General features: G+C 39.7%; 4 protein-coding genes across 5 annotated transcripts; 2 read left to right on the top strand and 2 right to left on the bottom strand.

Annotated features, from left to right (window-relative positions):
* Positions 1–96: 96 nt before the first annotated feature.
* On the bottom strand, positions 97–5,761 carry uqcrc2b (ubiquinol-cytochrome c reductase core protein 2b). 2 transcript variants are annotated; one of them, XM_085284047.1, is made up of 14 exons: positions 5,634–5,761; positions 4,481–4,582; positions 4,115–4,264; positions 3,745–3,809; positions 3,597–3,653; positions 3,227–3,351; positions 2,867–2,964; positions 2,718–2,775; positions 2,533–2,628; positions 2,195–2,394; positions 1,985–2,065; positions 1,815–1,891; positions 520–673; positions 97–436 (listed from the first exon to the last, which is right to left on the bottom strand). In XM_085284047.1, exons 1-14 carry the CDS (start codon positions 5,664–5,666, stop codon positions 353–355), a joined length of 1,380 nt encoding a protein of 459 aa, XP_085140173.1. In that variant the 5' UTR covers positions 5,667–5,761; the 3' UTR covers positions 97–352. The 2 variants fall into 2 exon arrangements, with proteins under 2 accessions (XP_085140173.1, XP_085140174.1); XM_085284048.1 differs by lacking the exon at positions 4,481–4,582 and adding an exon at positions 4,618–4,686 and having other exon boundaries at positions 5,634–5,754.
* A 527-nt stretch (positions 5,762–6,288) lies between these two features.
* Positions 6,289–7,751, top strand: snu13b (SNU13 homolog, small nuclear ribonucleoprotein b (U4/U6.U5)). Its single transcript, XM_085284058.1, has 3 exons — positions 6,289–6,497; positions 6,676–6,796; positions 7,277–7,751. Exons 1-3 carry the CDS (start codon positions 6,495–6,497, stop codon positions 7,537–7,539), a joined length of 387 nt encoding a protein of 128 aa, XP_085140184.1. The 5' UTR covers positions 6,289–6,494; the 3' UTR covers positions 7,540–7,751.
* Positions 7,752–8,829: 1,078 nt separating this feature from the next.
* crym (crystallin, mu) lies at positions 8,830–12,834 on the top strand. The gene is made up of 8 exons (XM_085284052.1): positions 8,830–9,036; positions 9,131–9,281; positions 9,362–9,424; positions 9,522–9,623; positions 11,491–11,674; positions 11,842–11,963; positions 12,060–12,144; positions 12,256–12,834. The coding sequence occupies exons 1-8, from the start codon at positions 8,867–8,869 to the stop codon at positions 12,327–12,329; spliced, it is 951 nt and encodes a 316-aa protein (XP_085140178.1). The 5' UTR covers positions 8,830–8,866; the 3' UTR covers positions 12,330–12,834.
* Positions 12,835–13,253: 419 nt separating this feature from the next.
* LOC146568182 (ras-related C3 botulinum toxin substrate 1) lies at positions 13,254–19,189 on the bottom strand. Its single transcript, XM_085284055.1, has 6 exons — positions 18,822–19,189; positions 16,848–16,919; positions 16,565–16,682; positions 15,979–16,041; positions 15,417–15,576; positions 13,254–14,643 (listed from the first exon to the last, which is right to left on the bottom strand). The coding sequence occupies exons 1-6, from the start codon at positions 18,854–18,856 to the stop codon at positions 14,513–14,515; spliced, it is 579 nt and encodes a 192-aa protein (XP_085140181.1). The 5' UTR covers positions 18,857–19,189; the 3' UTR covers positions 13,254–14,512.
* Between the last annotated feature and the right edge of the window lie 3,015 nt (positions 19,190–22,204).

Below are 22,204 nucleotides of genomic sequence, written 5' to 3'. Positions count from 1 at the left end.
CACACTGTGGTTATTATCAGATCAAGTAAACTCAAGTCTGATTTGATCAGTTTCCACCAACTCAAACTTTTATTCAAGACACCAATGACCTTAAACTCGGTGTGGTAGATAGAATTTATTCCTTATTTTACATCAGCTATACAGTTAACGTGGACACATGAGTGTGATGCACCAGAGCAGCATCACCTGAAAGTATACTGTTTCAACACCTATAAATACCCAGTGTTGTTACGACAAATGTCTGAGGAGAACACCATTGTAAAATAATCCTTTTTTTGTTGTTCAAATGTAGAAGAAACGAATTCTGCTTTGCTGTCAACCACGCCTGAGTGTGTGGTGATGAGGGTGGGATTTAGATCTCATCCACGAAGGGTGTTTTTACAAGATTGCCACTGGATGCCATGGTCTTCTTTCCAGATACGAATGTTTTGGCAGCCTGAAAAAAAGAAGAAGAGCTAAGTTTACACGCCACTTTTACACTACGACAAAGCACAGACAAAAAACAAAACAAAGTCTTACATTAGCAACATCAGTCAAGGAAATGTTGTCAATTTTTTTGGACATTTCTTCGGGGGATTGGTAGGATGCATCAGTCAGAGCCTGACTGCCCATGGCTTCCAGCAAACCCTCTGAGGTTTCCAGAGACATCAAGTAGTGGCACTTAAGCTGAGCCCTGCAGAAAGAAACGAGGAGGGGAATGTATTAAACATTATGCAGTTAGCATAGTTTAAAATTGTTTAAACGTTTTAATAAGGAATCATATTTATCTGCAAATGTTATTAAAAAAAAAATACAGGAATGAGTAAAAAGAAAAAAGAAATATGGAGGTGATGGAGGGCAGAGCTTCATCCAGTAGTGAGTCAGGTCCTAGTTAGGGGGTGTTTTGAACATGAAACCAGTCTGGCAAGAGCAGCTGCTGGGTCCAGCTGGCCAGCCTCCACCAGGGGTCGACTGCAGCTGCAGACAGGTGTGAAGAAAGGCCCAAGTGGCAGTGGACCTGCATTCTTTAGTGGGGCCAGTGACAGAGAGGTGAAGCCATCAGTCAGCTATTACGTGCTACCAAAAGCAGACTGTGACACACCCCGAATCAAATTAAAAGTAATTGCAGGCCACCAGAACCGTTCCACAGACTCATCAAATAGACCCAAGACAGACTGTTCCTTAAAGACTAAACATCAGGTGGGTTTGAGCTTTTAGGGAGAGTTGAAAATGCACCACTGCAAATGAAAGGATGCATTTGGTAGTGAACACTTAGAAGCCAAATTCATAATTGAGATCAATGTCCAAAACATCTGCTAGCTCTATATCAACAATGACGCCACAAAAGAGGCAACAAGTGGCAGCTGTACAAAAAAAAAACAACCAGAAATTACAAGCTGTGGGAGAAGTCTGAACTCACTTCCTGAAGGCAGATAAATCATACAATGCCAGTAAAAATGAGATGCTTCTCTCTACTGCAGCGTGTTTAAAAGATTTTTAAATTACATAACACAATCCAGTGCGCATGTAACATCTTCCTTTTATACAGGCCAGCGGCCCCTTTCATATTTTTCCTGCCTTGAAAAACAAAAAAAAGAAGCTAATTTTAATTACTCTATATACCGATGAATCTATCAGCATTATTTGTCACTAGATTTTTCTTTCATTAACCTAAACCTGAAAATTTAAAAATCTTTAAAATAAACGCTAAGTACACGCCCCTCCCCCCTCCTTCCCCCAGCGTTTCTATAGCCAAATAGCAGAAAATGTACATTTTCTGTCAGAGGTACATTCTGTCGGGTCTCTCTCATCCTGTTTCTGTCTGTCTGACTCACTTTGCTCGAGTGAGGTCAGCAGCTGTGACTCCACCGTCAGCAACAGCCTTCACCTGGGCAAGAGCAGCCTTGATCACCTGCAGAGAAGAGTGAAACAGTGCTCTCAATAGCAGTTTCATTTGGGGGAAAAGTAAAGAAAAATTATTTTCAAGACTACGGGGCATACTCACATCACCGGCAGCTGCAGCCTGAGAGATGGTGTAGACCCCAAACAGACCAGAGTCAGAGTAGCTTGTATTGAAAGCAGTGACCTGGTGTGGGAGACGAAGACTGAATTAGAATAAAGCTGGATTGTGTTTTTGTGGTTAATGTGCAGACACACTGCTCTGTAGGCGTATGGCTTATTTACAATTTATCTTACAAAAGTGAAAGGCACTCACATCAAAGGGGTCTGCTGTTGCCTTGGAAACACCCTGGACCAGTTTACTGGCGACGCCTGCTCCTCTCTTGACGTGCGGCCCAGCTCCCAGTAAATGCTGCAGCACACTGAAGGCCAGAGCCTCGCTGGTGCCTGCTGCTGCTGACTGGCTCACCACGGCTGAATGGACCAGACTGCTGGTGCTGGGCAGGCGAATCTCACCTGGAAATGGGCACGAGGTCATGAGACAGGGAAGTCTGCAAGGTCTATCAATTTCTCAGGTTGGAATCATTCATTCAAAATTTGCTTAAATCCTATATTTTTTCCTTTTCCTTCCCCCTCTCAGCCAGCTCGCCTCACCTCCACGATACTGTGCCTTAGCCCCTGTGGTGCCGGCTCCACTGCGGATGTTGAGGAACTGCTCTCCCACTTGCTTCAGCACAGTGTGGTCAACACCTAGTAGAAAGGTAAGCATTGTTATCGTTTATCCAAAATCTGGCTACTTCTTAATTTATATGGAAAATACTTTAAATCCTAACACTTACCAAGTCCAACAAGGGCCATTCTTGCACTGGTGAAATTGTTCTGGACAAACTGGTGCAGCTGGGGAAAAATGGAAACATTGCAATAATTCATAATTGTTTTAGTTTGTACGTTTCGTACTGATAAAAGACAAATAAAAATATATACTCACATGCTCAGAGTGGATGTCGTTGATCATGTGGTCTGGGCAGTACAAGGAGTTACACAGGGCGTTCTTGTAGGCAGCTTCATGCAGACCTTCAACCACACCTGAAAAAGATGGATGGGTGACTGTTAGCTGCAGCGCACTCATGGTGAAGAAAAAACAGAGAGAACATTACTGTCCCTATATGACAGTTTGGTATCTAGGCTCTACAGGGTAATTATTGATTAATCGAACAACCAAGAAGCTTTTTAAAATATTAATCAGGCTCACAGTTGGGAATATAAATTAAGTAGTTCTATATTAAAACAACAGATCCCTTAAAAATCTTTCAAAAACTGAGTGTTGTAAGAGAAACAAAGGACCCACCTATCTGGGTGCTCTGTGCAGCTTGTGCCTTGTCCACCTTTACTTTTGGGGTGAGGTCTGACACCTCCCACGAACGGAATTCGGGGGCTGTTGTCACATTGATCAAATACTCCATCACTGTGTCACTAGAGACCAATAATAGAGCAAGCGGGAAAAGACAGTTATCACTCCTGCAACATCACATCTCAGAGCATTCATATGTTCCAGTGAATGTAGTCATTTCAACAAAATATGGAAAAGTGTGTAAATAGAAAGAGACAAAGTTCTTTAAGTATCTCCTAGTACTTCAAACATTTTCATTACATTATTATTACTATTACTCAATCATGTCAACACACATCATACACACAGGTGATATGCAGACACTCACACGTCATCTCTTAAGCAGTCAACGGTGTAGGTCATATTCTCTCTGGATGAAGTCACGCTGCACAGAAATAAACAGATATACAATTAGACACCTAAAAAAAAATCAGCATTAAATGACTATTTACAGGATAAACCTTTTAGTTATTGACCTAAGACTGCCTCCCACTGCCTCAATTCCACGGCATATCTTGAAAGCTGAAGCTCCCTTGGTTGTCTGAAAAGGTAGAAAAGTTAAGTAACATGTCAACTGAAATGCAGCAATGTTACACATGATTACAAAAGCAGTGGTCTTAAGCTCCATTTATTAACAACAGTTGTGCAGGCTTTTTAATATGTAAACACTGTTATATTTCTACTCAAAATAAGACTTTTACCTAAAACTGAATAAAGATTTGGTTTGTATTCTGGTGCTTCTGCAGCTTTACTCATTTCTGTCTTTCAACAACACCAAAGAACCAAGGTTGATGATGACAATGGTTACTTCAAGCTAAATGTGATGATTTTTTTTAAGTTACATACCAGACCGGACGCCAGCCGGAGGAGGTGGGTGACACCCTGGTTTTCAGGGGTTTCATAGCGACACCCAGCCTTGATGAAGACTCCAATTTTGGAGGCTGGAGAATAATTCTCCAGTGAAGCGATAACCAGCCCACTGGGCAGCCTGGTCACCTGGAGACATATAGAGATGTCCTTTAGCATTCTTAGTACCCTGAGTTATAGGCAGTGATTCAGTTAACTGGTTTCCTTGGCTTTCATTTATACAGCTCAGATAATGCGGGCATTTAGTTAGATTACTTAACATTTATATTCAGCAAGGTGAAACAAACAGATAAAGCTTAAAACACAACCAATATATACTACAATTTTCATCACTGCCCGACATACGTGGACATCCTGGTAGGAATGGCCAACCCTGGGAGAGAGGCTGAGGCCAGCCAGGGGCTGAGCAAGGGACTGGTCTTTTCTGGCAGCCGCATAGAAGCGTTTCTGCAGAGAAGAAAAAGAAGTCAACAACCACTGACCTGAACATCCTGTGGATGAAAACCAGTGACCTCCACCTTACGGGCAGCCTGGGCTGCATAAAACCTTGTCTGGGGAAAAAAAAACAAAGAATACAGGAAGGCAGGACATTACAACTAATGTTTTGCTGGCCTTTTGGCTGATATGAGCACAAACTTTAAAATAATGGGATCAATGGCATTAGTAGGGCAGCCTGTACTAAAAGAACTGAATGTTGTGACTAACTATGAAGCTAGAATTATGCAGGTGAAAAAATAATCTTATGACAAGGCCCACTTAAGTCTCTGTTCTGCATTTTGTTTAAGCATATCACCTGGTTTTAATCTGCAGGTTAATTCTTCCAAATTATCTTTGAAGGTATCAAGGATTTGTAAGATTGTAATGTACTCTGAAATGTAATAACAACCTCTATATGGTTCTTGGTGTGTTCCATCAGAACGATGGCAAACAACATTACAAGCCTTTAACGACAAATGTGAAAAAGTAAGAACTTATCTTTTTAAAACTAGCTACAATCTACCATTTCAGGCTGCAAAGGTTCTCACTCAGTAAACACACATAAGTGTAGATGTTTACTGCAAAATCCAAACTGCAATAATTGCACAATATTGCAGATAAGAAAGAGGAAGACATCATTAGATAGTAAAATGGAAATGTAAGTTAAGCAACTCGACGGCTAGGTCCTTCATAAACATGAACCTAGCTAGCTCTCATCTCTCAGACGTCAACTAGTTTGATTTCTCTAAGCCTTACTTGAATTAACTGAATAGACAGTATTAAGCTGGGTGTACAACGACTTAAAATCCGCGGGGTTCGTGATGTAACTAGCAGGTTATTGCTGGTTATGCTCGGAGTCATTCATGACCAGACTTAGCTGACTGCTTCCTCGTCTGCTCCTCATCAAAGCCTGCCCGGACACGACCCGGAATTTAGACACCGTCTAACAAACACAGCCCACAGCTCGGTGTGCAAATGTTCCGACACACAGACACGTAGGACACATTGCCCGAGTCCTCACCGATAGCTGACTGATTCCCCGAATCCCCTTCATCTCCCCTCTTGCCTTGGGTCAGGACGATGAAGCAATATGGCTGGCTTCAAAGTGCCCTACCCAGAATGCTCAGCGCTTTCTTCGCTTGTAAACGGTGCCTAGTCAGTGACCGCGCGCCCTCTGCTGCCCTGGAGATAAAATAAAATAAAATAAAATAAAATAAAATAAAATAAAATAAAATAAAATAAAATAAAATAAAATAAAATAAAATAAAATAAAATAATTTTATGTGTTAAATATTTTTTTTCATTGGACTAGAAATTATGTAAACGGATGTTGAATGTGGAGCTGCCAGGCAGGAGGATAAAATGAAAACCACAGAGGATGTTCATGGATGTAGTGAAGAAGCACATGCGGAGGGTTGCTGTGAAAGAACAGAATGTTGCCAGGTTGAACTACTTTGGCACAGGGCAGATGTGCTGAGCACTGAAGGGAGCAGCTGAAGGGAAAAGAAAAAAAATTCCGTGTATTTATTGTTGTTCAATAAAAAAATGTAATCCCTTTCCAGGTTGTCTATTATTTGGTAAAAAAAAAATGAAAGTGACTTGTTTCGTTGTATTTTTCAATTTATTAACAACGTTTTTTTTCTCCCAAAGCACTTCCTGTGATTTCGCCAGCTTTGCCAGTGCGCATGCGCCTCACACCACACGTGTGGCAAACGTTTGGACTCGTTGCATGCGACGGAGCTTAGAGAGTTGGTACCGCTGTAAAATACATCACAGGAGATCGCATTTTGCATCGTATCGTTAATCTTTCAGAAGCCAGTCGAATTAAAATAGTCCTCCGTGAAGCATTTCGCCGAGAGGGCCCGAATAGCACAAAAACACCATGGTGAGTGTCTTCTCGAACGAACAAGCTAACAGAGTAGCTAGTTAGCTACCAGCGAGCATAGTAAATTAAGTGCAGAATTCAGTAGAAGTGACCAGAAACGGTGCTGGTGACTTTTTTTCCCCGTTAACTGGTTTCTCTTGGTTAACATGGAGTTACTTTGTTTCTGTGTGGTGAGCAGACTGAAGCACAAGTCAACCCAAAGGCCTACCCGCTGGCCGATGCCACGCTGACCAAAACTATCCTGGATCTGGTGCAGCAAGCCTCAAACTATAAGCAACTGAGGAAGGGAGCCAACGAAGGTGGGTAAACACAACGTGCCGTGCGACACGGTCGGTGCAAATTAATATTTAAGTTGTTAATGAACGCATTTGAGTGGACAGGCGACACCAGCATGCTCGAAACGTGGTTTCTCTTCACTTTAAACAACAAGCTTTAGTCACAAGCCTCTGATTTCTGCATGAATGGAATGCCTGCGAGAAGAAAAATAACTTTTAGTATTGTTTACACAGATAATTGTTAAATTACACCGTAGCTGTGTCTTCCTGTGGAGGCTAATGATTAGCCAATGTTGAGTGCTTTTATTATATGAATTACTAAGTGCTTGTGAAAAATGTGTTAAACAGACACTTATATTTTTGTTGTGGGCCACAAAAAGAATAACGGTGCAGCAGTAATGAAGGGCACTTTTTCTTGTGTAACCTGTAATATGCTGAGCATTGTTTTGTTTTTTTGTTTCCAAGAACAAACTTGCTGTATTCAAGTTGCTCTTTCTTCCCCAGCCACTAAAACCCTGAACAGAGGCATCGCTGAGTTTATCGTGATGGCTGCTGATGCGGAACCACTGGAGATCATCCTCCACCTGCCGCTGCTCTGCGAGGACAAGAACGTCCCCTACGTGTTCGTCCGCTCCAAGCAGGCCTTGGGCCGGGCCTGTGGGGTGTCGCGCCCCGTTATCGCTACCTCAGTCACTATAAAAGAGGGGTCTCAGCTCAAGCCACAGATCCAGTCTGTTCAGATGGCCATTGAGAGACTGCTTGTGTGATTTTTCTTTCACTGACAAAAACTCCTTGAGGGGGAAAAAAAAAACCCATTTTAAATAGTGCTGTCCTTTGTTTGATTAAACATGAGGGGGGGAAATCATGTTTAATTGTGTTTTTGTTTTGTTTCTTGCTTTTTGGGACCGATGTTTCTCATCAGGAGTTTGTAGTAGCCCTGCTCACTTAATAAAATAATTCTTTTTGTTATTTTTTAAAACCTGGTCTTGTGTTCATTAAAAAAAAATTTTCAAGATGAGTTCAAACAAAGTGATTCCCAAATGGTTAGTAACAGAAAACGGGGCGTATCTCTGCATGGTCTGATGTGTGTCAAAGAAAATAGCAGATGAGGACTATCTGAAAATCATGTCCTTGAGAGACCTGACCCAGGACCTGAGAGATGCATCTATTCTTCACTGAAGCCTTATCAGAAATGGTCTCAGTGGAAGGAAACATGGAGAAAAGGCTGAGGTACACCAGGTTACAGAAACACTGGGATGGAAATCAGTGGCAAACAGGTCATATTTAGTGATGGCTTTGAAATGTTTGGTTCAAACTGTCTTCAGCATGGCAGAAGTCAAGCAGCCTTGACAACTATTCTCAAAGACTACTTAAAGAAATGACAGGCAAACTATCCTAAGAGAATTGAAAGAATAAATGTGGTCATACCAAACACTGACCCAACAAACTGTTTTTGCTGTATATGCTGTAATTCCGTATGTTTTTGCATGTGTTTTGATAAATCGATCACCTCTTTCCAATTTTTTCTGGCTCAAAACCTTTGTACAGTACTGTATAAAACACGTTCTTACACTGATCACTACATCAAAATGTTAATTACAATTTGTTTCCTTTTTTTGCATCAGGATAAATAATCAGTCGGGAAACGTTCTCAAAAGCACGGATGTAAATTGTCAATTAAAAGTAATGAATTCATAATTCCGAATTTCTACAGTCATACAAATACTAACAACTGTGGAAGTCAAAGAAAGCAGCATCTAGCTGGCCCCGTTACTGGTTATAATGTGAAGACAGGACATTGTTTCACAATCGTTTGCGTAGAAACTGCAACACTTAAACACGGATTAAGTGGGTATCAACCTGAGATTGGCTTGTTTGAATACTTTCTCCCCTTAAACTGGTGCCAAATCACAGACTACGGGAGCCTGGCGCTTGGAAAGCGCAGTGGATTATACAGCCTCCTCTGTGCGTCCCGCCTCTCTCCGCGCAACATGTTTAAAAAAGCTTTACTGCGGCTCTTGAACGCAGCTCAAATCCCGCTCGATGTTGACTCAAATTTTGTACCAAACCAGTTAAGTCAGTTCCGCATCAGCCATGGCTGGGGCTCCTCCTGTTATCATATGGGAGCGTGAAGTTGAGAGCCTGTTGCATTACAAAGAGCTGATCCCCCGTCTGGAGGAGGCTTTAGGTAAGTTCTCCAGCCGGGACAGCGCGGAGGTTATCCAGCCTGTGCGCTCCACGGTGCCCCTGCAGAAACACAACGGGTAAGGCCCTCCGTCTGCTTCAAGAGTGCTTCAGCACAAATCAACCATTAACAGGGTGCAGCTACTGCTGGTTGAAACTCGCTCTCGTTTCTAGGTTTCTGGGGCTGATGCCTACATACATGGAGAATGACGGAGTCCTGTCCACAAAGTTAGTGTGCTTCTACAACAGGGGGGCTGGCTCCACTTTGCCATCAGTGTCAGCCACAGTGTTGCTGCTGGATCCCGAGTCCGGGCATATGAAAGCTGTGAGTTCAATCCCCGCATGCACCTGTCTTTCTGATGGCTTTGGTTTTATGAGCTGCAGTCTCATGCTTCCAACCCGCAGGTCATGGATGGAGAGGCAATCACTAACATGCGTACTGCTGGAGCTTCAGCAATCTCGGCTAAGGTACTTCCGCTCTCGATTTATTCACAGCATGCCTTTTCTATTCTGGAAATCCTGCTGTAGCTCTGAACTTCTGGGTCTGCCCTGGTGTGTCATGCAGCTGCTGATGCGCCATGGAGCCGAGGTTCTGGCCATCTTGGGGACCGGCCAACAAGCCCTGAGTCACTATAAAGCCTTCACTGAAATGCTTTCATTTAAAGAGGTATGCTTCCAAAAAATATATTTATTTTAGAGAACATGATACGTTAAGTACAGCATACTATTACATATTTATTAAAGAATAAGAAGCAAGTGCAACGTCTGCCCCACTAAGAGGCTTGTTTGCTGCAGGGGTTTTCATTTATTTATTTTTTCATTTAAAGAAATCTGTGCAACATAAGGGACCCCAGACTTTTGCACAAAACTGAACATACTGTGAGTTACCTGAAGGATGTCGGCTCTTATTAAATGTGCAAAATGTGTGACAGCACAGCTTGCTGAGCTTCGTGGGGCTGACAGAGAGGGACAGTAGTAAGCATGTGCACAAAGCATTCCTTTGAGCAGTCCCTGCTGCCGGCCTGCTAGCGGTGTCGGTGAGAAAGTGATAAAAATGTGTTCTATATTTTGCCAGATGTCGGTATTTAAAATGATCTCTGACCAGTAACAGTAGCAGTACCTGAACATTGTATGAATGACCCATACATTCATGTTAAAGGAAAAACCAATAGTCTTTTGACGTGTGCCACCAGAACACTCTTAATGCTCTTTAGCATTAATTCTCCAGGTATTTGGAGCTGTTCTTTAGAGATAAGTACCATTCCTCCAGAAGATATTTCCTTATGTGGTGTTTTCTATTATAGTGGTAGAGAGTGCTGTGTAAAATGTTGGTCCAAAATGTCCCATTCAGAGTACCGAAATGTGCGCTGCTTTTTGGTCTGGTTACTACCGTTTATGTCAGAACCAGATACCGGTACCCATCCCTACTGCTGAATAAAGAAATCACTTACACAGAACTTCTGTGACAAACTGAAGCAGGCTTAAAAGATTTTAAAAAGTAACACAACAGCTGAGAAACAAGATCAGTGACATCTATGAGTCTGGAAAGGGTTGTAAAACTATTTCTAAGAAGCACCAAAATTGGGACTCTAGTGAGCCACAGTGAGAGCCATTATGCAGAAATGGAGAAAATTTCCTTTCCTGGAGTGGCTGGCCTACCAAATTACTTCAAAAGCACTTTGAAGACTCATGCAGGAGGTCACAGAAGAGCCCAGAACAGCATTTAAAGAACTGCTGGGTTCACTTGTCTCAGTTAAGGTCAGAGTTCATGATTCCACATTAAGAAAGAGACTGGGCAAAAATAGCATCTATGGGAGAGATCCAACATGAAAACCACTGCTGACCAAAAAGAAAAGAAAGGCTCGTCTCACATTTGCCAAAAACATCTTGATGATTCCCAAGACACCTGGGAAAATATTCTGTGCACTGACGAGAGAAAAGCTGAACTCCCATTAGTCACATGTAATGGGACTCAAACCTTGCCATAAAACTCAAAGCATTTCATAAAAAGAACATCAAACCAACAGTCAAACATGGTGATGTTAATGTGATGATCTGAGGAGGCTTTGCTGCATCAGCACCTGGTTTCCTTGATGATTCCAGGATGTTCTGCTTTAGCAGAAAATCCTGAAGGAGGATGTCCAGTTATCAGTTCATGCCCTGAGCTCTGCAGCAGGACAATGATCTGAAACACACCAGCTAGTCCACCTCTGATTGGCTCAATAAACAGAAAATTAAGCTTTGGGAGTGGCCTAGTCAAAGACCAGACTTAAATCAGATTGAGATGTTTTGACAGGACCTTAAACAGGCCATTCATGCTCCAGCATGGTTTAAATCTGCAAACAAGGGGACAATTACATTTTCACACAGGGCCAGGTAGGTTTGGATATTTTTTATCCCTTAATAAATTAAATTACTTAAAAACTGCATTTAGTATTTACTCAGTTACTGATCACAGCTATATTAATGCATTAACTGCACCAACTAATCAAAGATTTGTTGGTTGTTTCGCTTCCCCTGAAACTTCATTTCAGGTACGGGTGTGGAACCACAGAAGGGAGGGAGCGGAGAAGTTTCGCCGCTCAGTTGGCGGTCCCGTGACGGTGTGTGGTTCAGTGGAGGAAGCAGTGAGGGGAGCGGATGTAATAGTAACAGTAACCAGGTCTATAGAGCCAGTGCTGTGTGGCCGGTGGGTCAAACCAGGGGCCCATGTGGCAGGTGAGAAGTAATTCACCCACAAAATATTTTAAGGGAAGTGGGGGAGATTTTTTTTTTACATTGATGGTTATGCAAAACTGAGGAAACAGATGGAGCGTTTTTTTACCGGTTACTACAGAAAATAATTTTAAAAAGAAAAACAGTTTCTCTACTTTTCCTCTAACCAGCGGTGGGAGCTTGCAGGCCAGATTGGCGGGAGCTGGATGACTCATTGATGAAGGAGGCTGTGGTGTATGCTGACAGCAGGGAGGGAGCAATGGCCGAGTCCGGTGATGTCATCCTCTCTGGGGTCAGTGTGTCATCTCCTGTTATGCTTACAGGTCAGTGTGTGTGTCACTGGCATCTTATGTGAGGAAGAATATTACAGCGTTTGTGCCGTTTGCAGGTTGAGGTGTTTGCAGAGCTCGGAGATGTTATTAATGGGATCAAACCTGCTTACAGAGAGAAGACCACCGTGTTTAAGTCCCTTGGTAAGTCTCACTCTTTAAAGCCACACAATCTGGCCTCTACTTCATGTTTTCATCTCATTAAGAAATTTAATGCTTTGAAAATGTCTTTGTTTTTTGTTTTTTTAATAACAGGAATGGGAGTTGAAGATGCAGTGGCTGCTAACCTGGTATACGAGCAGTGGAAAGCCAAAGCCTACAAACTGTGAAGCGGCCATGTACTTTTAACCTTTACACATCACACAAATGACCAAGAATGAAGCCATACAAGAACAATTATCAAGGAGCAAAAGAAATATGTCTGGCCTTTCCTCAGAGCTTATTTTAATATTAAGTTTAGCTGTTAGCCGATGAATCACAAAGTCAGGGTAGGGAAGAAAGCAGATAACTGACTTAAGTAATATCGAGGAACCTGAACAAATCTACAACTGCACGAGTTAAGTGAGGCTGTGAGATTAACATGCTGATGTTCCTCTACTGTGGTTATAGTGTTCACCACATTGTTTAATATGGTACACTAATATTCGGAAATAATAGACCACAATTGAGGCAGACTCAAATGTCTGTTTTTTTAAACTTTTGTAACACTTTCCCACCTTGGTTGAAAGAAAAAATCTGGAGTAAATCCAAGTTGAAAGGAAATGATTTATGCATGAAAAAAAATACGTTGGCTGACACTAATAAATTTGGATCCTTGTTTTGTTTTTAATTTAATGTTGTTGATCATTAAAGTGTCGGGAGGTATGAACCATGTTCTGGTTCCAAGCGGGGACAGAAAAAGTTGACAACTGCTGCTGCGCTACAAGAGATGGACAGACCAGCGGCTCCATGTCGTCTGTTAATTTACAGGAAGCTCTGAGACTCTTTTTGTAGTTTTGCTTCTGTACACCGCTTCCATTGTGGTGGAGTACAGAAGCAAAACTGAGTGTTAATGGGGCATTTTCCCCCTTTTTAAAATTTGGACTACTCCAATCAAAGCATTTCATTGGAAATAGTAACATTTTTAAACCTTTACCTTGACAAAAGAATGTCTGTGGTATCATATAAAATGTAAAAACAGAGTTTAACAAATTTGCTTAAAAAAAAAAAAGGAAGAAAAAAAAAAGAAAAAGAAATCACAGCAAATTACAATGTGAAAATGAAACCACATTTATTAAGAAATTAAATCCAACTTCCTCTGTGCCAATGAAACGCTGATAAAATGTTGAGTTCCCTGGAGCAATCGCACAACTTGATCATTTCAAAATAATAAATTTTCTGTTACTGAAGTTTAATTGTAAAACAAAATGCATTCAAATCAGCTCTGACCTTCAAAAATTACTTCACTGGCTTCATAACAGACAGTAATAGATGGGTTCAAAATGAAATGTTACACACTTCCATGATGGCTATGACACAGTGGGTATCACATACTAGCAAGAAGCATCGTCTGGGTAAAATTTGGTGAAAGCTAGGGCCCAACTTTAAAGGAAAAATAAAGGAGAGCAAAACAAGACCTGCTGCACAGACACCTTCACATGTCTGACCGTCATTCATAAAATACTGTGCTCACATATGATGAGACAAGACCAATGGATACATTTAGAAAAAAAACATTGAGGAACAAGACAACTAAATGTTAAAAATATTAACCAGACACCGTCTCTTTAATGTTTGATCACTGCACTCTTGCAATCATTCTGAGCAGGAGCTTCAAAAATTTATTGCAGTCATTTTAGGGTTTAAAGGTTTTCTTCACAACTGCATGACGACACGTTGTGCAGGTAAAAACAGTATTAAAGTGTTCACAGAGGGACTAGCAAGAGATGGCTGAGTTTTCGCAGCACCTCTAGTTGGATGACACGTGTAAACAAAAATGGTCCAATGGAGGAAAAAAAAAAAAATCAAAAAAAAAAAAAATCAAAAAAAAAAAATCTTTTTACCTCTTAAAACTAAAATTTTAATCAAGGCAACAGGAATCTCTTAGTGTGTAGGGGATAGAGTGCCGTGCAGAACTTCCTTCTTTTAGTGTTAAATCTACGGTAGTGTCACGAGAAATTCACCTTCAGGTAGTGTTTCTTCACAATGTCTGAGAAAACCGACGACTTTTGTTTTTCTTTTAGTAAAATCCTCCCTCTCTCCCCAGCTCAACAATTACATCCCCTGCCCTCCCGTTCCCCGAGGCCTTAGCAAAAAAATCACTTCTTTCCCATCCATCTGAAAGGACTAAACAGATGCAAACCCAGAGAAAAGATCTGACAGAAACTCTTCTGCACCCCTTAAATCTGTAAAGTTCTTTCAGATGATCTACTAAAGCTTCTATGTAAGCAAGGACACAGGGTGAAAATAACCCAGCCGTCTTCTTCCCTCCAAGTAGGCGAGTTCTGATTTCGACTGTATTTGCTGCTCCCCGTTACAACACGCTGCACTTCCTCCTCCTTCTCTTGACAGGTGGTGGGCACAGAACTGCCCTGATGGCTTCATCAAACACCGTTTTAAGGCCACGCTGGGTCAAAGCTGAGCACTCCAAGTATTTCACTGCACCTGGTCAACAAAAAGGGGAAAGAAGAACAGTCTCGTTTTTTTAGTCAGAACATATTTTAAGATCCTTCTACACTTTAGGCAGCAAAAGGCAGCAGAGGTTTCTAAATAGAAAAGAAAGAAATGGATAAAAACAATTACAAATAATCAATGATGAAAAAAACAACTCAGCAATAGAAATGTTAAATATTTTAATTGCCATAATGAATTATAAGTTTAAAACAAATTGTGCGCAGTTTTATCAGATTTCTAAAGGCTTAGTTTCTGAGGCTCCATCTGGAAGGTAGGAGATGGTCTCTTCCAAATAACTACTATGTGACTATAAATAGACACAATATACTCGCCAGCCACTTAATTAGGCACACCTGTCCAGATGCTAATTAATAAGTGTTTTTATTTTTCTTCTTCTTATTATTATTATTAAAATGAGAAAAATATCATCAAAAAGAAAATGAAACAAAATGCTGTTTCTAAAGCAGCAAAAACAATTATAGGAGAAAAGTCACTACTTAAATACTGTAACAAGTGTAAAATGTCAATAAATATTCCTGAAATGCCAACAATGAATCGACAAACGAGCAACAAACAGACGCCAGTCGCTGCTGCTGTCAGTCTGCAGCCAAGTTAACAGGAATCTGCCAAATTTAAAATAGTCCCTTGCAGAGTTTGCCTTCTAGCATCCTCATCCTCTAAAATAATAGTCAATAAATTATTATTATTATTTTTTTTTTTTTTTAAAAAGGAAGCATTTGTCAAAGTGTGGAGCTACAACTGACTTATTTCTTTAGCCATGGCCAACCCTTGCGGGTAGATAATAGGAGACAGTTTCTTCTCCTTCAGCTTCTCAATGGTGTCCTTGTCGTCTCTTAGATCCAGCTTGGTTCCCACCAGGATTATAGGTGTGTTGGGGCAATGGTGCCTCACCTCAGGGTACCACTGCAGGGTGAGGACAGAAGTGTTGGCATGCATTATTATTAAATAAAAAGACGATACTGAATGCAAGTGCATTGTTTAAAACAACAGATTTCTTTCACAGTTTCCAGTTTCAAACAGTGTTACCTTTAAGAAGTGTGATCATTGCATCAAAGAGCTGCATTTGAACTAAAACTTACATTTTGCTTTTAAAACATTTTTTTAATAGTTTTTTGGAAACCATTGTGACAAAAAAAAAATCCTAAAATTAAGCATATTTCTTTAGCTAGACTTAGAATTGTGTCAAAAATGCACACCATCATCTGGCTATGTATCACACTAACACAATTACCCAGCCAAGCTGATCTGAGAATGGCATTTCATGGACAACAGTTAAGTTAATATTAAAGAGCATGCTGTACTGACCTTGGCACGGACGTTTTCAAAGGAGGCTGGACTGACGAGTGAAAAGCAAATCAGGAACACGTCCTGAGGAGGACAAAACAGACACAAATCACTACGACATTAAGAACTTCACTATCGCTGTGCAGGCGTCTGTGTTCCAACTTTGAAAATAATAACCCAAACTTACTGTAAGAACTAATTAACCATAACAGTTGAGGATGAACATTTTGAACATAAGACTGACTAATGCAGATGTGAGGATTCACAAATAAACACAAACACAGGCTGGTCCTGTTGGGTAAACAAAGTGACTCCCATTAATCGAGTCATTGGCACAGAGGCCAACTTGACTGCGAAGACAAAGAGGGCAAACAAGAGCTGCTTTTCAAAAGCAAGAGCTGCTTTTCACTTCCTCCAGCCATCCTCCAGACAGTGTATAGGTACTGTGGATACAAGGCTCTACTCTGCAGAATGCACAGACCCTGTCTTGAGTATTAGAGGCCAGTGAATAACTCCAAATCGGTGCTGGGTAAGTGAACATTGTCTGGCTACACCAAACTATGCAAGACAGTGGATAAACACATGTAATATATGCCTGTATACATACTGTCTGCGGGTAGGACAGTGGCCTGAGCCTGTCATAATCCTCCTGTCCTGCTGTATCCCACAGTCCCAGGTTCACTGGTTTCCCATCAACCATCACATTGGCAGAGTAATTGTCAAAGCTGCAGAGAATGAGAGGTGGATAATGTTTTTGAAACTATGCAAAAACGTACAAAACTTTTTTCTTCTGTAATATGCAACTTAATGTTCAAGATTAACTGCCACATGTCAATTTGACACCCCTACCTCAGCTGGCCAGTGGGGGATTTTGTGTGTGTGATACTTACACCGTGGGGATGTACTCTCCGGGGAAGGCATTGGTAGTGTAGCTGATTAGCAGACATGTTTTACCCACAGCCCTGAGAGGAGGAAGGAGGGAATGATGAGAAGTGGAGCACTTTACTTGAAATGTGTGAATGGGGAAACTGTGCTACTTGACAGGTTAACATGTCGAGTTACAGGTTTCATGTAAAAGATCTAGCTTTGGATGACCACTGCTGACCTACTGCTTTGGCTTTGTTGTGATCTTTCAAAGAGATGTCAGGTCTTAATCGCAAAAGTTTAATTATGCCCAGGAGTGTCCTGAAACAGCTTTTATATTATACGATCTAAAACACACACAGTATAGTATAGTATAGGGGATAAGAGCACATACAAATACATTACAAAATGAACTGTAGGCTTAGAAATGCATCATAATCCTAAGTATATCTGATCCATGATTTTCAACAAAGTGAGAATTTGTACACACACACACACACACACACACACACACACACACACACACATCATTAAATGCCACCCAGTCATACGGTGAACTATGATAGGTCTCAACTACTAAATAAAACTTTGTGCTGAGCACAGGTAAAGACATTATGTTTTTATTTGCATAAGTACTATTTCACTTAACATTTTCACTTTCATTTTCATAAAACTTATTCCAATATATAAATTTGGTAGTAAATTGAAATGTTTGCTTCATATATCAACTATTATTCTAGACATTTTTTTTCTCTACATCCAACCCCAACCCAATAACAACTTTGTAAGCAAGCACACTGCCCTAGAGGAGTCTGATAATGCATGTTTTACATTTAAAATTGGGGGGGGGGGGGGGGGGGGGGAAGGTATTCAAAACGCCTTTTAATATCTCTAACAACACTGTAAACTTAACCTGAATTCAAAGATTCCTTCAGGGCTGTAGGTTTAGCAAATATTTAATCAAATTATTGGATCAGTATTAATAATTAAGAGTACCATCTGAATACTCCAGAATTTTGATCAATTTGAAATAAGCTAATTGGTGATATTTTTGTTTTGTGTAAAAAAAATTCAAATTTTTTTTCAATCCAGCATAAAACAAAATGAGAAAACAATACAAATATACACTATTGACAAATTATCACAATTTTTTCTTCCTTTTTTTGTTTGCAATGTGAAGATTTTAATTATTTATTTAACTAGTGTGTGCGCAAATATTAATATTTTAACTTGCCAATATTCAGTCTTCTATGTGCATCTGTCCCATATTACGGATGCTGAATCACTTTTATGGTAGGGAAAGGGAAATTTCAGGCCCTTTCTTTTCTAGTTTTTGAGATATTCATGTTCAAACATTGACTCAGATTTCAATGTGCAAAAAAAGGCCTGAAAGTGGATGAACGGGCATTTAAAACTTAATAAATATCCAGAAAAATATTTGAGATATAAAGCTAAATTTTCACAGCAACCACTATGGGAGTCCAAACTCTGACTGGTAGGCAAATCGGAGATGTCTGAGCAGAAAATGTTTAAAAATATGAGGAATTGAGAAGGAATGACCCAGCTAATTTAAAATTAAATGGCTTCTGCTGAATTTTAATGGTGGTTTGTTGTTTTAAAGCCTCAAACAACGAGTGAATTAAGTTTCTCAAAGGCCTTGGGCAGCTTCACAGCTGTTGTAAAACCATAATTTAAACAGACAAATGTAAGCACTTAATCATAACACTTTATAAAAAACGAAATGCCTGCTAAATAACGTGCTGTGGAGCCTTTCAGTCACACCGAACCGGGGCATGCAGATAAATCTGTCTGACCCAGCTGGGCTGGAGAACAGGCACAACAACAGCTGTCGCTCATGTTGGCTGTTATCTTAGGCATGTTAGCCGCTAGCCAACTGTTGGTAACTGGGTCAACTAAAACAGCCATAAAACATCGTACTGTGCTTCAAACTGTGAACATTTAAGAGCTCAAATTGATAATAAAATTGCCCTTTAACTTACCCGTCCCCCACCACCACACACTTTATGGCCTGCATCGAACGACTCTCTCTCTGGCGACTCAGCCGACGTTACAGCAGCTCGGCGTCCGTTAGCTTAGCTGGCTAACAGCGGCTATAATAAAGCGGTCCCGTACCGTCTGAAAAAGTGTGGAATAAACAAAGCGGGGGGTCCTCGACGGTGGTCCGAAAAGTTTTAAATGTTGCTACAGGACGTATCCGACTTGACTGTCCTTGTTAGTAGCACTCCGGTGAAACTCCAAAGTTGTAAAGGCAACACCCTAAAAAAAAAAAAAGTCAAGACTGAGAAGGAAAAAACGCCCACAACTTGGAAGCAGAGGCTAGGAGATTCCTGCAAGGCATGAGATGGGTATTGTATGGTAGTCAAAATGTGCCATCTGCTGGTTAAAATAACAACGTGACAGCCTCCAAAAAAGTGACAAAATAACAAAAACTCCATAAACATATGATTCTTTGCAGCAATGCACTGTCATGTAAAAAGTAAGGAGAAAAAAAAGGAAAAAAGGCAAAAAAAAGTTAAAATACTTGGAATATTTTGGAATAACATCTAGCTATATAATAATGTTTCATATTGCCGAATAATTATTTTTATAACGGCAATGTCTAGTTAGAGGTTAATAAGTGCAATCTATCTCTTAATATCTGAAGAAACGTGAGTTGTTAAATAACTGTAGGGACAGTTAAGCACATTCATGTAAATATTCAAGTGTGCATTCCTGCTGTCTTTATTGGTTAAATGTAACTGGCTGGGGTAAGCAGTGTCATTTTATAAAACTAGCAACATGCACGTGAAAAATACGTTTAAGAAACAAAGAAACCGCAAAAAAACAAAACAACGAAATCATCATTTAAAACCTGCAATTTATTTTCATTCTGGCTATCATTAACTAATAATAAAATTTGTTTTGTGAGATGAAAATTCTATGCAAACAAAACAAAAAGAAAGAAAGAAAGAAAGAAAGAAAGAAAGAAAGAAAGAAAGAAAGAAAGAAAGAAAGAAAGAAAAAGGCAAGAAATGAGGATGCAGGCAAAACCATTTCTGTGGCATGGCATATTTGATTTCCAGCCACTACATTATACAATTAAAGGGCATTAAATTAATAGGTAAAAGGCTTCCTGAACTAGTGTATTTGACAGAGAAGATGAGATATAATTCCCGGACTTGGGGAATTCTTTTGTCACAGTAATTAAATTTGAAAAACAGAGAGTGAAATACATCAAATACATACATACATATATATATATATATATATATATATATATATATATATATATATATATATATATATATATATATATATATATATATATATATATATATATATTAAAGGCATATATGTAAATGAAATAGTTTTAAAATAAATTAAATTACATTACATTTTGACTGAACAAAGATTTTAATAAAATGAAAGCCAATATGAGATCAAAATAAATACACTTAAGTGGAATAAGTACATATGAAGCAGTAATATCATGTACAACAAGTAAATATTTCAGAATCGGCAAAGGAAGAATGTGTGTTAAATGGGTTACAAAATGTAGCAAAAAAATTATGTACTTCTTTCCATGTTTTGATTTATACATGTAATGATCTATTTTATCTTGTGGCATTGCTGTCTTTACTTAAGGGCCTGAACACTTTTATTACTCATCAACGTGGTACAATCAAACTGCAGTTGTACATGCACACAGCAGGGGGCAGTATTGTACATCTTTGTAGCTCTGTGAAAGGGAAGCCAGTAGTGCTGATTTTTTCGTTGCCACTGGGGAAAAGTATAATAGAATCACAGATCGCTCTCTTTCTCTCAGCGTCTCTGAGCATCATCTCTTGACATTTATTTTGTGTCCATTAACTAATCACAGACTCCAAGGCAACCATGTCCCCGCTCACACACATTACTAACCATGTCTCTGGATTATGTTTTGGGGGAGATTTACCGGCAAACAACACATTAATAGGATAAACGTCACCATTAAGTGAGGGGGAGAAGGAGGGGAGAGAGATTAATGAAGGATAAGCAGGCCTGTCGCCATCACAACGGGGAGGCTGTAAAACACAGCAGAGGGGCGTCACACTGCGTGATTACTGTATGTCAAACTGACAAAATGAATGAAGAAAATCTTCCCCGAGGTTGTACTCATGCATCCTAATGAAGAAAAAAAACACAAAGAAAATTTGTTCTTAATGTTTTACTGTGAATTTTACACAGCACAAAGTTTTTTCATAATAGTTTCTTTTTTAATGTTTGCATCTAGTTTAGCAGCATGTTGTTAATATTTTGAGTCTGTTCAAGTGATATTACCAGTAAAGGCAGTTTTAGCAACACTGGATCTTACAGTATTTGAGCTTTTTGAATATAAATTCAGATATTTTTTTTAATTTACTCTCACCACATTTCTCACATTTTTTTTAAAAACCTGTAAAGTTGCATTAAAGGTGAAAAGCTATTTTCTTGCATATCTACTGTATTCTTACTGCTTTACACTCTAATATCGTAATGGATTTGTCCCCTCATTATTATTCTATTATGTTCCTGTTACAATCTCCTTACTTATGTCACACAGTTCCTGTACTTTTTGGGCAATGAACATTGGCTCAATGAACATTGTCCTATTGCTAGCTAAACATTAACACAGTCACATAAACACTGGGAACAGCATCATGCATCCCCAACAATAAAACGTTTTAATAAACTTACCTAAAATAACCATCTGAGACTTTAAAGTCATGATCATTTATAGCACCCAAGTGTATTCATAAAGAAAGGTACATTAAAATGCACACATTTCCTTTTTTCTCTCTCTCTCTTTTTTACAGCAATGTTACTGTTGCAACTGGCATGACAGTTGAAGTAATTTTCTTATCTAGCTGAAAAGAAATGTAGCATTTCCCTGAAAGTTAAACTCTGTCTATATTTTATCATCTCATTTAGATTTTGCGGTTTTGCAACGAAAAGCCGATGTGGTTGACTTGTGCAATGAAGCAGATCACATAAAACCTAAGATTAAGACTGTAATCTGATCTCCAGTGCATTCACTGACAGCGGTAGGGATGTGTCATTACTTACACTATAGAATACAGTATCTGTTTTCTTCATGGTCAACTTTGGGTGATTTTTTTTTATACCTTTAACATCTGACCTTTAATAAAGATGTGAGGGTTTTATCATTGGGACTGTTTTGGCCTTGTCTTGCTGTAACACCTGAGTTTAGGGAGGTTTTAAAAACTATTCATGAACTTAGCCTCCAAGTCTTTTTTTATGCCATCAGTCCATATGCATCTTCCTTCAAACCGCTGCTCAGAGAGACATATCATCAGATCATTATGCTGTCTAATAAGCACCGAGATTTAATGACCCTTTTCAT

This window comes from Mchenga conophoros, linkage group LG8 (assembly GCF_057382185.1).
Source record: "Mchenga conophoros isolate Kocher_MC1m ecotype Shallow Benthic linkage group LG8, M_conophoros_male_GT1.1, whole genome shotgun sequence".
NCBI classification, from domain to species: domain Eukaryota; kingdom Metazoa; phylum Chordata; class Actinopteri; order Cichliformes; family Cichlidae; genus Mchenga; species Mchenga conophoros.
The sequence above is the reverse complement of the archived record's forward strand: the minus strand, read 5'-3'. Positions and strand labels throughout refer to the sequence as shown.